This window comes from Mauremys mutica, unplaced genomic scaffold (assembly GCF_020497125.1).
Source record: "Mauremys mutica isolate MM-2020 ecotype Southern unplaced genomic scaffold, ASM2049712v1 000059F_np12_subseq_1:195021_obj, whole genome shotgun sequence".
NCBI lineage: Eukaryota > Metazoa > Chordata > Testudines > Geoemydidae > Mauremys > Mauremys mutica.
The window spans coordinates 12,343-25,990 of NW_025422822.1; the positions used below are offsets into that span (position 1 = coordinate 12,343).

Genomic DNA, 13,648 nt, shown 5'->3' on the forward strand with positions numbered 1-13,648 from the left:
AGCTGTTCTAGCTCTCCCACTGTGCAGTCCCATGTGCCACCCCTAACCCAAAGAGGAAAGTAAATATCACTGATTGCTCTGCTATAAAATATCCTTTGCTAAGCTCCCTAAAAGCCAGTCCCTTGTAAAAATGCTTCCCTCTCAAGGTTTCAATCAGCTGGAGCCTTTCAGACGTTTCTGAGCTTGGGTGATTTATTGTTCTTTAACAATCTTGCGGTTTCTTCCCTGCTACACTGGAAACACGCAGGGGTGTAAGGGAGAAATTAGATGTCTGGCTGTGGCCAAAAGCCACCTATGTGCAAGAATAGGAATGGCATTTTGGGCTCTGAGAAAAGGTTTGGCGTGTGAGCCCTGCAGCAGCGCAGGGGGGTCTTGGGCTCTCTACCATGGTTGGGAAATTGTTAACCAAGACCGCCTGATATTGGACTAGGGGATAGAGTGGGCCATATCCATTCCTGTATTGGCACAAGGGATGGTGCTTGCCGTCTCCCTATCCTGGGCCTGCTGGGGTCTGGTAGGAGCCCTATGATAGCCCAGCTGCTATGGCCCCCATGGATCATAGCAGCAGACAAGGCATAGGACTGCCACCAGCCACTCTGCCAACACGTCTTCGGTCCCACCCAATATCATCGCCTGTGCCAGGGCTTCCTGCCAGGCAGGGCAGGGGTAGAGTTGGCCCCATGGTTCCTGCAGAGAGCCTCCTGCATTGAGGGTATTCTCCTAGTGGGGGGCCTTGCAGCTTGTTTGCTCTGGTGTAGCTGGCACAGAGGAGGCTGCAGGCTGGGGGTGAGCACATCGCCATTCATAAACCACAGTGGCAGAGAAAGAAATGGCAGTGGCCAACTGGCAAGATGGTTCCAATGCAGTGGGCGAGGTTCTGCCCTCAGTTACTCCCACGCAACCCAGCTGGCGCCAGTGAGGCTGCGGAAGTATCAGTGAAGACAGAATTCAAGACACCAGGCACCGTAAAGTGAAGGGCTGAGTTCTACCGAAACTTACCCTTTTTGTATAGCCATTGGCAGGCAAATCAGAGCAGAATTTGGTCCAGCAAGCTGGTGGATTTGTAAATCACTATTGTCATGAGGTGCCAAAGGATCCATAGAAACAAAACATCGCTGTTTTGTTTCCCCTATGACACCAGTTAATGGTGGTTGGTAAATTCTTGCCTTATCTTCTCTTGGATTTCAGGTTTTGTTTTTGTTTCACATTGAATAAAGTTTTGATGTGGAGGGAAAAATAGCAGCAGAGATCACAGCAATCAGCTGGGTTTTGTAGATCGCTGCAGCTACTGGAGAGGTTTGGATAGCACTGCAATCATTTTGCCAGATATGACTAAATTCAGCCATCATTCTTAGAACTGCCCTTTTTAAAGACTTCACTATGATTATGTAATTTCTGATTATCGAGCTGCTTGCTCGCCGTGGTGAGCGTGACACCCCTGTCCTCTACCTCAGAGGACAATAATAGAATCTAATCCTGGTTGCACAAACAATGAGATTCTGAAAGGATAATTTATCCAAAAAGAGAAACTCTCAGGCTTTTAACAGCATTTGTAACGTGATTGCTCATTCTCTGAGCCAGATGGTCAAGTCCTTACTCTCAATGGTGAAAAGTTGCTCATAGAAGTAGTCCCAATGAGGTCCACAGAACTGCTTGTGTAAACAGGTGCCCATCAGTAGGTGTAAGAGGTTCACAATCTGGCCCAATGATGGTACTCAGACCTGGCCTTTCTAGAGCACCATTTGTCTAAAGCTCTCAAAGCACTTTACAAACATTAATGCATTAAACCTTAACTCCCTAGGTAAATCTTAACTCTGAGGTAAGGATTATTATTCCAGTGTTACAGATGGGGAAACTGAGGCACAGATAAGTGATGTGACTTGCCCAAGATCACACAGCAAGTCAGCTGTAAAGCAGTGAACAGAATCCAGGAGTCCTGACCCTACATTTCTTGTTCCTATCGGACCACAATGAAGCATACATTCCCCACAAATTGGTCCAGTTTCACTGCACAAAGGTGTCAGAGGGTGCCTGATTTACAGGGCTTAGGAACTGGGGATGCTGCGGAAGTAGACTCATGCCTGGGTTGGGAAGCCTGGATCGGAATCAGAACTTCCACTAGAGTTTGGGCATGTTTGGATTTGATCTTCCAGAATGGCCCCCTAGCCACAAAGATTGGTGCTTGAGCCAGAGCTGAACTTCTGCCTAGTTCTCAGGGTTAGTACAGCCCTGATGGTCCAGTCTGGGCCCATTTCTAGGGATTCATTCAGGTTAGCAGCAGAGCCAGGAGTGAAAACCAGGTCTCCTGACTCCCAGTCCAGGGCACTATCCACTGGACAATACTGCCACTGACCTGTACTTCCCTTCTGTGCTTCCTCCCTCCTAGGGTCCCCATCTCTGAGGGCATATCCTCTCATCTCCGTCATCACCCGGCAGCCCTCTGTGGTCCCTCACCTCGGCCCTGCAGCTCCCAGTTCCCGAGCGTTGTCACCCCACTCCTCCTTGGGAGCCACCAGCGCGGAGACACAAGCCAGTGAAACCCACGCTAGCAGTGAGTCGGAAGGGGAGCAGCCCACCCCGCGGTTGAAAAAGCCTCGCCGAAGCCGGACCATCTTCACGGAACTCCAGCTGATGGGGCTGGAGAAGAAATTCCAAAAGCAGAAGTATCTGTCCACACCAGACAGGTCAGAGGAACGGGATGGGGATGTGACTGGAAGTGAGGCTGGGAAAGTGGCTCCGGGGCCACGACCCTTAGGGTAGAATCCTGCCACTGTGAGTTGCAGACCCAGGCTCATGCTATAGCACTAAAAAAAGGGATTACACTGGTGTTCAGACTGGAGCCTGAGCTCTAGGAATGGGGGTAGGCTTCAGAACCAGAGCCCGAATGTCTACACAGCTGTTTTTTGTGCTGTAGTGTAAGCCTGAGTCTGTAAACCTAGGCTGCTGCGGGATCCTGCTTGCTGTGTAGGCGTTCCCTATGAGACCTAGCCATCTCCAGGGGATTCACACACGTGACTCTCAGAAAACCAGAGGAAAGATAGGTAAAACTCTGAGCTCACAGAGGAGAATATAGGGCCCAGTGCAGCCTTGAGCACTATGAGTGAAATCATAGAATCATAGAACTGGAAAGGACCCGAGAGGTCATCTAATCCAGTCCCCTGCACTCATGGCAGAACTAAGTATTATCTAGACCATTCCTGACAGATGTTTGTCCAACCTGCTCTTAAAAATGTCCAATGATGGAGATCCTCCCTAGGCAATTTATTCCAGTGCTTAACCACCCTGCCAGTTAGGAAGTTTTTCCTAATGTCCAGCCTAAACCTCCTTTGCTGCAATTTAAGCCCATTGCTTCTTGTCCTAGCCTCAGAGGTTAAGAAAAACAATTCTTCTCCAGAGGGGTAGCCGTGTTAGTCTGGTTCTGTAGAAGCAGCAAAGAATCCTGTGGCACCTTATAGACTAACAGACGTTTTGCAGCATGAGCTTTCGTGGGTGAATACCCACTTCTTTTTGCATCCGAAGAAGTGGGTATTCACCCACGAAAGCTCATGCTGCAAAACGTCTGTTAGTCTATAAGGTGCCACAGGATTCTTTGCTAATTCTTCTCCCTCCCCCCAACAACCTTTTATGTACTTGAAAACTCTTATCATATCCCTCCTCAGTCTTCTCTTTTCTGGACTAAACAAACCCAGTTTTTTCAATCTTCCTTCATAGGTTTCCTAGACCTTTAATCATTTTTGTTGCTCTTCTCTGGACTTTTTCCAATTTGTCCACATCTTTCCTGAAATGTGACGCCCGGAACTGCACACAATATTCCAGTTGAGGCCTAATCATCGCAGAGTAGAGCAGATGAATTACTTTTCGTGCCTTGTTTACAACACTCCTGCTAATACATCCCAGAATGATGTTAGCTTTTTTTGCAACAGCTTTACACTGTTGACTCATATTAACTTTTTGGTCCACTATGACCCCCCCCAGATCCCTTTCCGCAGTACTCCTTCCTAGGCGGTCATTTCCCATTTTGTATGTGTGCAACTGATTGTTCCTTCCTAAATGAAGAACTTTGCATTTGTCCTTATTGAATTTCATCCTATTTACTTCAGACCATTTCTCCAGTCTGTCCAGATCATTTTGAATTTTAATCCTATCCTCCAAAGCACTTGCAACCCCTCCCATCTTGGTATCATTCACAAACTTTATAAGTGTACTCTGCATGTCATTATCTAAATCATTGATGAAGATATTGAACAGAACCGGACCCAGAACTGATCCCTGTGGGACGCCAGTCGTTATGCCCTTCCAGCATGACTGTGAACCACTGATAACTACTCTCTGGGAACGGTTTCCCAACCAGTTTTGCACCCACCGTATAGTAGCTCCATCTAGGTTGCATTTCCCTAGTTTGTTTATGAACAAATCCCCAGACCTCTGGGCTTAACTGTCAGCAGTGATGTAAATGGTTGTGTAAGTCACACATTGGGGGTCTGATTCTCCAGGGGCTAGCACTGGGTGCTGTCACAGTGCAAAGTGCATGTGTGACTCCGATAAAGAAACATGATCTCCATTTACTCACTGCTTCATCAGGTACCTTTAAATACTAAAGACTGTCTCCGAACTACAGTTGCTTTTACAAGGCGAGGGGACAGCAGGCACACTGGAAACTATATCTGGCTCCTCCCTAGTTTACTTCTATTCATTTCAAATGCATCAGTGCACAGTCATGCATGGCAAGGGCTGGTTGGAGGGCACTTTGGCCATGCATAGCAAGGGCTTTCTGCATTGAGGGTAGAGTCTCTGCCATGGCATTGCCTATCGCTACTACTTTAAAAAGACACAGGACCAAAATGTTTCTTAAAGTGGAAAAAGCAGAGGCAACAGAAGGGCTGCTCAGCCGTTGCGGTGCTGAGGGCTCTCCAGTTGAACTGTGATGTCTTCGGGACCGAGAAAGATGACTCTGCCATTGGTGGAGGACTTGGGCAGAAGACCGGATTCAATTTCAAGGCTAACTTTTCCCAGGATCAAAGGTGACCTGAATAGAATGAATGAATGGAAACCACATACCGCGAGTATTGTATAAAGAGAGGGCTCGATACATGTGCATAGCAGCATGCGTCTATGCAGAGACATACATGCAAGGAACAGAGAGCAAAGCTTTTTCCCCTGCTACACCCTTTGAAAGGGTGCAGCGTGATTTCCCTCTCCCATGCTGGCTCAGTTCCACTGGCTAGTGCAGGTATGGGTGTGGGTGTATAGGCAGAAACCTGCCCATCACCCAGCCCCTCTAGAGAAGCTAGTTCCACTATGAACACTAGACTGGAGCAGTCTTTGCCCTTGGGGAACATAGAGGACTGTGACTATGACTAGTCTATAAACAAGAGGTGCAATGGGGAGCTGGGTTTGTTGTGCAACAGCCCCACTGCAGCCGCCAGTAGGGATGGTCACAATCTCTCCCTGAGTATCTCTCGACCAAGACTATTTGTTTCTATTTAGAGCTGGTTGAGATTTTTATACCTTACAACAGGGGTCGGCAACCTTTCAGAAGTGGTGTGCCGAGTCTTTATTCAGTTACTCTAATTTAAGGTTTCGCGTGCCAGTAATACATTTTAATATTCTTAGAAGGTCTTTTTCTATAAGTCTATAATATAGAACTAAACTATTGTTGTATGTAAAGTAAATAAGGTTTTAAAAATGTTTAAGAAGCTTCATTTAAAATTAAATAAATGCAGAGCCCCCCGGACCAGTGGCCAGGACCCGGGCAGTGTGAGTGCCACTGAAAATCAGCTCGCGTGCTGCCTTCGGCACCCGTGCCATAGGTTGCCTACCCCTGCCTTACAATTTTCCCCTTTGGAAAATATGGTTTTGGTGAAACTGAAATTTTCCATGGGGAAATTTTAATTCAATGTTCCGATTTCTGACTGGAAAATGTAACTCCCAAGTATTCATTTTGAAATCAGGGTATTTTGTTTTCCAAAAACTAAAACAAAAACAACATAAGAATGGCCATACTGGGTCAGACCAAAGGTCCATCTAGCCCAGTATCCTGTCTTCCGATAGTGGCCAATGCCAGGTGCCCCAGAGGGAATGAACAGAACAGGGAATCATCAAGTGATCCATCCCCTGTCGCCCATTCCCAGCTTCTGGGAAACAGAGGCTAGAGACATCATACCTGCCCTTCCTGGCTAAGAGCCATTGATGGACCTATCCTCCATGAATTTATCTAGTTCTTTTTTTAACCCTGTTGTAGTTTTGGCCTTCACAACATCCTCTGGTAAAGTGTTCTACAGGTTGTCTGTGTGTTGTGTGAAGGAACCCTTCCTTTTGTTTGTTTTAAACCTGCTGCCTATTCATTTCATTTGATGACCCCTAAAATGGTGACATTTTAAGTTGAATGAAAATGGTTGTTTCATTTTGAATCAATGTATGTCTAAATGACATTTTCATTTTCACTTAAAATGTAGTTTCACTTTAAGTTTGGGAAATAAAACATTTCAGCTGTTCATTTTCAGTTTTTGGATTGGGGGAGTTTTACCATTTCTCTTTTTTTTAAAAAGGGGGCAAAGATTAAAAAAAAGCATGTGAAAGTGAGGAAAAACCCACTTTTCACATTTTTAACTGTTTCCCAAAATTTTCATGCACTTTCTCACTATTTTCCAATTTGTTTTCAGTTGGAAAAAAGTGTGAAATTTGTTTTCATTCCAATTTCACAAACTTTTTACTCCACTCCCCAATTTTCCCAGTGGAAAAAAGGTAGAAAAAGTAACAAAAGGGGGGTGGGGGCAGAGGAAGAGAGGGGAAAGAGAGAAAGAGAGAGGAAAAGTCCTGAAAATCCAGAAACCAAAATAGAAAATTGAAAAATTTCAGTCTCCAAAAAATGAAGCAAAATGACATTTGAATGAAACAAAAATTTTCATTTTGTTTTGCCACTGGGAAATGAAATGAAAATTTTCCTTTCAAAACATCATTTCAAAATGAAACTAAGTGAAGATTTTTATTTCGTTTCTTTAGAAAATTCCCACAGAAACCCAAAATATTTTGATTTGAAAAATGTTGAAGGGGAGAAGTGACTGGGTTTCCCGATCAGCTCTAGTTATACTGAATTAGGCTTGTTTGACTGCTGTTTGTCTGGAACCCTCACAGAGGAGATCTGAGACTACCCTTTGAGGCAATGTGGCTCTGTGAAGTGTTTTCCAATGGACACCTCATTGGCGTGGAAGCCAGGAGACTTGAATTCTGTTTCAGGCTCTGTTTCTAACCTATTGTATGATAATCTTGGACAAATCAGCACACCGCTCTGTGCCTCGGTTTCCCTTTTTGTAACTACTGACCTACCTCATGTAAGGAGTTCTGAGGCTTAGTGTATTACTATTTACAAAGTGATTTGAGATTCACATATCATATCAGCCTAGCTTTTTGGGTTTATTCTGTGCCAAATGCATTACACATGCTAAAAAAGAAAGGGAGGTTTGTTTATTTTGTTTTAAAGAACTTGAATCACCCATGTGTTGGGATGCGTGGGGAGAAAATTGTGGGTTTAAATTACAGGAGAAAAGGTTGCCAACTCAGATTAGTTTTGCAAACCTAAAGAAAGTGTTTGAGAGGTTCACAAAATCTAAAACCCCACATGTCACCAACCCCTAGTTTAAACTACTTCTGAGGCCTAAGGTTGGAAGGATTAGATTTTTATCAGTAAACATCAATGAATGTTGTTTTCACTGTACATACACAAACTGACTAAATTCCCCCCCCCATAGATAATAAACAAAATTTACAGATAGGCAACGTAAGAAAATTGCTGCTTGAGAACTTTGTATCATTTGATTTCAGGACATTCACTTTGTATAATTTGATGTGATCTTGACATTTATAAAACTAACTTTTTGAATCTCAACGTCTACTGTCATTAAATTATTATTGTGTGACTTCCCTCACTTTTGCCTGACCCTCCCCCGCCATAATTTCCTGCAACTGTGAAAATTTAAATTGATTAACAATACGAAAACCTTACAAATAAATGATATTATCTGTCAAAACTATAAAAAAAATACATATTGAATTCTGCCAAGCCTGCCTCTAACTTATATGCTTATTTTTTTCATCTGATGAATCATGTCATCAATGCACAGGTCACATTGGGCCAGATTTTCAAACACTTAGCACCCACAATCAGGGACAGGTTTTCAAATGAGTGCAACTCCCATCTAAGCACCTAAATGGGGTCAAATTTTAAGCAGCTCCCATAGTGACTCCTACGCCATGGTTTTTTGAAAGCGCTCAGTACCCAGCATGCTATCTTTTGATATCTGGCCCATTTGGCATGATTCTGTATCCCCTAAGGCTCAGGTGTTGTGCTGACTGGCTCAGCACTGCCTCATGTGACTAGTTGAGTGACCCCATCAATCAAGCAGTCTTGGCTGCTGAATTAATTAGAGGCATGAAAGTTTTTTGGCTTTGTACATGACCGTGGCTGATGAGCAATCTCTGCTCCCCTAGCTCTTCCTTTCTCTCTCTCTATTTGTTTCTTTGGTTTCCTAGGCAATGCCAGTTATGCTAATACACACGGAGAGAGGTTGTAAAGGTTACAGGTAATCTAGGTGTGACAAGACACAGGCTTCCTGGCAGGAGTTCGTCAAGCAGACATATTTCCCATGGGAGCTCATGAGCTGGGAACGCAGTGGCAAGGGCATGGATTGAGATTTACACTCACTCTTGTGTCCTTTGCCAGGGGGCTACATTGAGGAGCATGGGGAGCTACTTAATTGGATGGCTAATTAGAAGCAAAGGAGGGCAGATGGGATAATGTCCCGGAACCTGTGGGCTTGATTCTGTTCTCCCAAACTCATCCATGTAGCTCCTTTGACTTCAATACCCCAGCTCTTTAGTACAATGAGTGGTATGAGGAGATGGAAAATCAGCCCCTTTAACTGCAAAGGGGACCCAAAGTGGGAAAAGCATGTGTGAGTTTGTTTGTTAGGGTGTTTGAATATAGGCATGTGTGACTGTCCTCACTATATATCCAGTTGGATCACAACTTTTGTTATGAAAAACTCAGCTTTGGAAAGTGTGTTTCCAAAGCTGTTTCAGGGACATACAACGTGTTGTTTCAGGGACTACAAAAAGGTCCACAGAAAGTTCACAGGACCTAAAACGCGTTTAGATGCAACTCCATGTTTGCACCTGAACCCATCTGAGTTTTGCATGGCTTCACATTGTTGCAGAACATTTGCCCAGCTCTACTTAGAATTTCTGAATCACACAAGGCCAAATTCATCATGAATGCAGGTCCACTGCACCAGTAGGTCTAGATTCATTCTCACTTAAGTGACAAATAAAGGAATTTCATCAGGGATGAATTTGGCCCAGGATCTCCAGATCTCAGGCTTTGTAAAGAAATAAATAGATTAATAGTTATAAAGGAACCTCTATAGATTTGGAGGTTTGGCCCGGATAGATTAGGATAAGCATCTGTGCTGCCTACTGTAGGTCCCCGGAAGGCCCAACACACACAAATTTATTTATAGGCATTTCTAGAGCTCTCATCACTGTAACATCAGCAAATTAATAAATTCAGACACACAACACCTTTGTGAGGTTAGAAAGCATCCTTATCTCCAGTCTATAGATAGAGAAAGTGAAGCACAATAAAGACATGGCCAAAATTTTCAATGGTGGCCTCTGATTTTGGGTGTCAATTCTTGGGTGCTATCTTGAGACACCTAAGGCCTGATTTTCAAAGGTGCTGAATATCAGGGCCAAGTTGTCTCCAGCTGGATGACCAAACTTTTGTCCTCATTCACTTGCCCAACAAAACACATAAGAAGAGATGGAAACAGACCAGCTATTCTATCTCCCTGTTCTGCACCATAACCACAAGACCATTCTTGCTTCCTCCATAAGGCCATATTTCATTGGATCCTAAATTTGGATCATGACTGTTTACACTGATTTTTAAGTCTCCTCTGAACTGGAGAGAAAAGACAAGTTAGGAGAAGCCAATAGCTATCGTTTTATGGAATTTACTTCCCTGTATGTGAGCCCTCCCATTGGCTCTCTGCAGGATACAATCAGGGATTGGCTACTGCAGTGCATCTGGACTCTACATTTCCTTTGTCAAGTCTCTGTATCTCTTGTCTTCTAGGCTGGACCTTGCCCAATCACTGGGGCTGACTCAGCTCCAGGTGAAGACTTGGTACCAGAACCGCAGGATGAAGTGGAAGAAAATGGTAAGAGATTAATAGGTTCCCAGCAAGGCCTCCAATCTAATGTCAAAGAGACGGATCCTGAGCTGGAGTAAATCTGGATGTACATTTGGATGTCTTTGGCATAAATTCTGCCAATGAAGCTATGCTGATTTACACCAGCTGAGGACCTGGTCCAGAATTTTAATGTTCAGTTTGTTACTGATAACTGGTTGCCCGAAAGGCTCACATGGCTGAATGTACATTGGGTGAGACTGGCCATGAACAGCAATGTGGATTCAAAGCAAAGGGATGAAAGGGGGAGGAGCAGAAATGTCTCCCTTTTCATTTTTTCGCAACCCTGGGATCTTTATTGCTAGTGGGAGTTGGGGACACAAAGAGACTTAAACTCAATGAAGCTAAGTCCAGCTCTGATAGGCAATGTCCCTGCTTCTAACTTTTAAAGCTGTCTTTAACTCTGACCCTGCCTCCATCTCTTCCTGTACACCTGCTCCTGCTCCCTATGGTCTGCCCACATTTCTTGCCTGACCTTTCCCTTCATCTCCTTCATGCACTCCAAACTTCAAACCTTTTTACATGCAGTTTCTCAGTTAGTGTATACCAAGCCTCCTCCCTGTCCTTCAAAAAACATCTAGAATGCCCACTTGTCCAATTCATCACTCCAGCTACAATAATGACAACACTCTGTGTCTGTCCTGTATTGTATTAGAGGAGAGGAAGGGCAGTCAGGTCCCATTAGTTCCATTCTGGTTCTGTCACTGACTCACTGCATGATCTTAGGCAAATTGCCTCCTCTTTTGCCCCAGTTCCCTGTGTGCAAAATGGAGATAATAGAGGTGACAGAGCTATTTTGCTGACTTATCCTGGTAGGAAGACCAGATGGGTCTCATTCGTTCCAAAGCTATTAATTCCATTCCATTAGTAAAAAGGATTGAGTCTCTAAGAGACAAGGGAGAGCTGACAGGAGGAGAAAAACTCACTTTGGAAACTCAGGCTGAGGTTTGATTGTTCTTCCTTAAGCTAAGAATGAAAAGAAAATCTCAGTAAGGGAGCTGAATTTTGGACAAGCCCGTGTGTGTGCTGTGTTGAGAGTTGGGTCCCTCCCCAGCCCAGTGAAAATGAGCAAATGGACCCTACATAAAGTCTGAGATATTAGTGTGTGCTGGATTTGTGCTTGTCTCCATTTAAATTAATTAAGCCCCATTAAGTCCCACAAGGCCTACGCATCACTTAAGTTCCACTTGAGTCCGGAGTAGGAGGTAAGGGTGCCTAAACCGTGGGCCAGCTCTTTGAACAGGGATAGATTTCATCCTAATGTTAAAAGTACCATCAGGAACTTGGATGGCAGACACTAGTGCAGTTCAGAATGGTTCAAACACTTATTATCTTTGTTCCAGGTACTGAAAGGTGGGCAGGAAGCTCCGACAAAGCCCAAAGGCCGCCCGAAGAAAAACTCCATCCCCACCTCAGAAGAGATCGAGGCAGAGGAAAAGATGAACATCCAAGTTCAGAGGCAGATGTTGGAGACATCTCAGGCCCCAGAAGAGCCTGAATTGACAGAGGAGAAGCCTGAAGTCTCCTTGGAGACGGGAAAGTCTCCGGAGCACACATTGGAGCCCTCCCCGGAGGAGACAACGCCCTCGAGTTAAAAGAGGAAAAACAGAAGAAAAAAAAAACAGAAAAAGGAAAGAGAAAAAAACAAATTTAAAAAACAAAACCAAAAAAAAACAAAACCAAAAAGACATTGTGTATAAGTCAGGAGCTTGTGCACTTTGTGTCACTGGGAATCAACCAGCGTGGGCTACCGTGGAACAAAGAAACCCAATGCGTATGGTGACCGTCTTTCCCTTCCCAACAGCATGTGTAAGTCCTCCCTGCAGATAACAAGGGGGCCTGAGTACTTTAGAGCTATCTTCCAGACGAAACTGTGTGTCTAGAAACCTGAAATAGCCTGGAGAATCAGGAAAAGCCCAGGGCTCCTTTCATGCCACGGGAGGTGGTTGTGTAGTGATATGACCATCCTGGAGGGTTCGGTGTGTTCGCTTGACCTTATCTTTGCCTTTTAAGGTAGAAATGGACAAAGTACTCAATCCGGCCTCAAGGCAATGACTGCCAGGAAAAAGGGAACTTTTACAGCACAATTTCTCATTTAACCAGCACTTATTTCTGTTAGCCATGGGCCCAAGTGAAACAGTTTTTTGGAGGATGCACAGACCGAGGGTTTTGGTTCAGCCCATTATAAAGATAGGTGCAAGATTCAGACCCAGGTCAAGATTCAGATTTCAGATCTTCCTTGGAGGTTTGAGGTGATCAGATGTGGGATGTGGAGCAATCCTTTATAAAGATAACGGCCATTGGGTAAAATCTAGATTGAGATCACGATTTGGATTTCAAGCTGCTCCAGAACTGGGATTTTTGCTTCGGGCCCATTTCTAATTATTGTAGGGTTTGTATTTTTTTCCCCCAAGAAGCATTTAAATATTTTCAGGGTTAGGGGAGAGCAATGGAGTTAAGAAGTGGCTGAAGAAAGTTCGCGTTTGTTTTTAAGACCTGTGTGCCAAGAATAGATATGCATCATGTTTCCTAAAGTCTTGTTGAGGGTGCATTTTGCCCGAAGGCTGCAAGAGATGTATTAAAATAACCTTTATTTTTTAATTAAAAATTAAATATATAAATAAGACAGTGTGTCATTTCTCTTCCAAATCCTAGACAGAGGATTTCTTCTGTGCGTCACATTAGCACGGGCAGCGTCAGCACGGCTACACTGTGCTGAGTGTGTACACCCTGGTTTGTATTCGGCCTGGCTAAGCTGTCCTGACGCTGATGCCACCCGTGCCATGGTGCCTATGCTACTATATATACTTGCACTAGCTCTCAGTGAGCTAGGGTGCGTGTGTACACGAGCTGGGAATCACACCCCCAGCTTGTAGTGGAGATACAGCCTTAGTGTTGGGGGCCCATCTATGTTAGAATAGCCTCTCCGGGTGGCCCAATACGGACACATCCTTCCTCCCCTTAGCCCTGCCTCCTATGTCAGGGGCTCACAAGGTGGTCCTCGGGGAGTGAGGGGGAAACTTTACACCTGTCTTCAAGTTCCTGTGCTGGGGGGATCCTCCACCAGGCAGATATGACACTTAGGGCCTCTTTACACCTCTCCTGCCCTTTTATATGGCAGAAAAGGATGAGGATCTTACTTTTGATTTCCTAACTGGTAACCTTGTGTCTTAATCACAGATACTCTTCCTACTTTAGGGGATGTGCTCAAATTTTTAAAATTTTTTTGAACAGGTGCCCATTCCACAGCGTCACCAAACACTCTGAGATGCAAAATAAAAGGAATGAGTATGAGGGTGGAAGGCCAGAAGTCTGGTATCTGTCCTATCAGCTAAATGTACTTGGTCCTGCTAGTGAAGGCAGGGGGCTGGACTCAATGACCTTTCGAGGTCCCTTCCAGT

General features: G+C 44.5%; 1 protein-coding gene across 1 annotated transcript; it reads left to right on the forward strand.

The window, feature by feature from the left end:
• Positions 1–2,386: 2,386 nt before the first annotated feature.
• Positions 2,387–12,749, forward strand: LOC123356932 (homeobox protein BarH-like 2; the record flags this gene model as incomplete). Its single annotated transcript, XM_045000191.1, has 3 exons — positions 2,387–2,684; positions 10,133–10,217; positions 11,591–12,749. Coding segments are annotated over 3 exons (635 nt in total), but the record flags the coding sequence as incomplete, so codon positions are not given.
• Between the last annotated feature and the right edge of the window lie 899 nt (positions 12,750–13,648).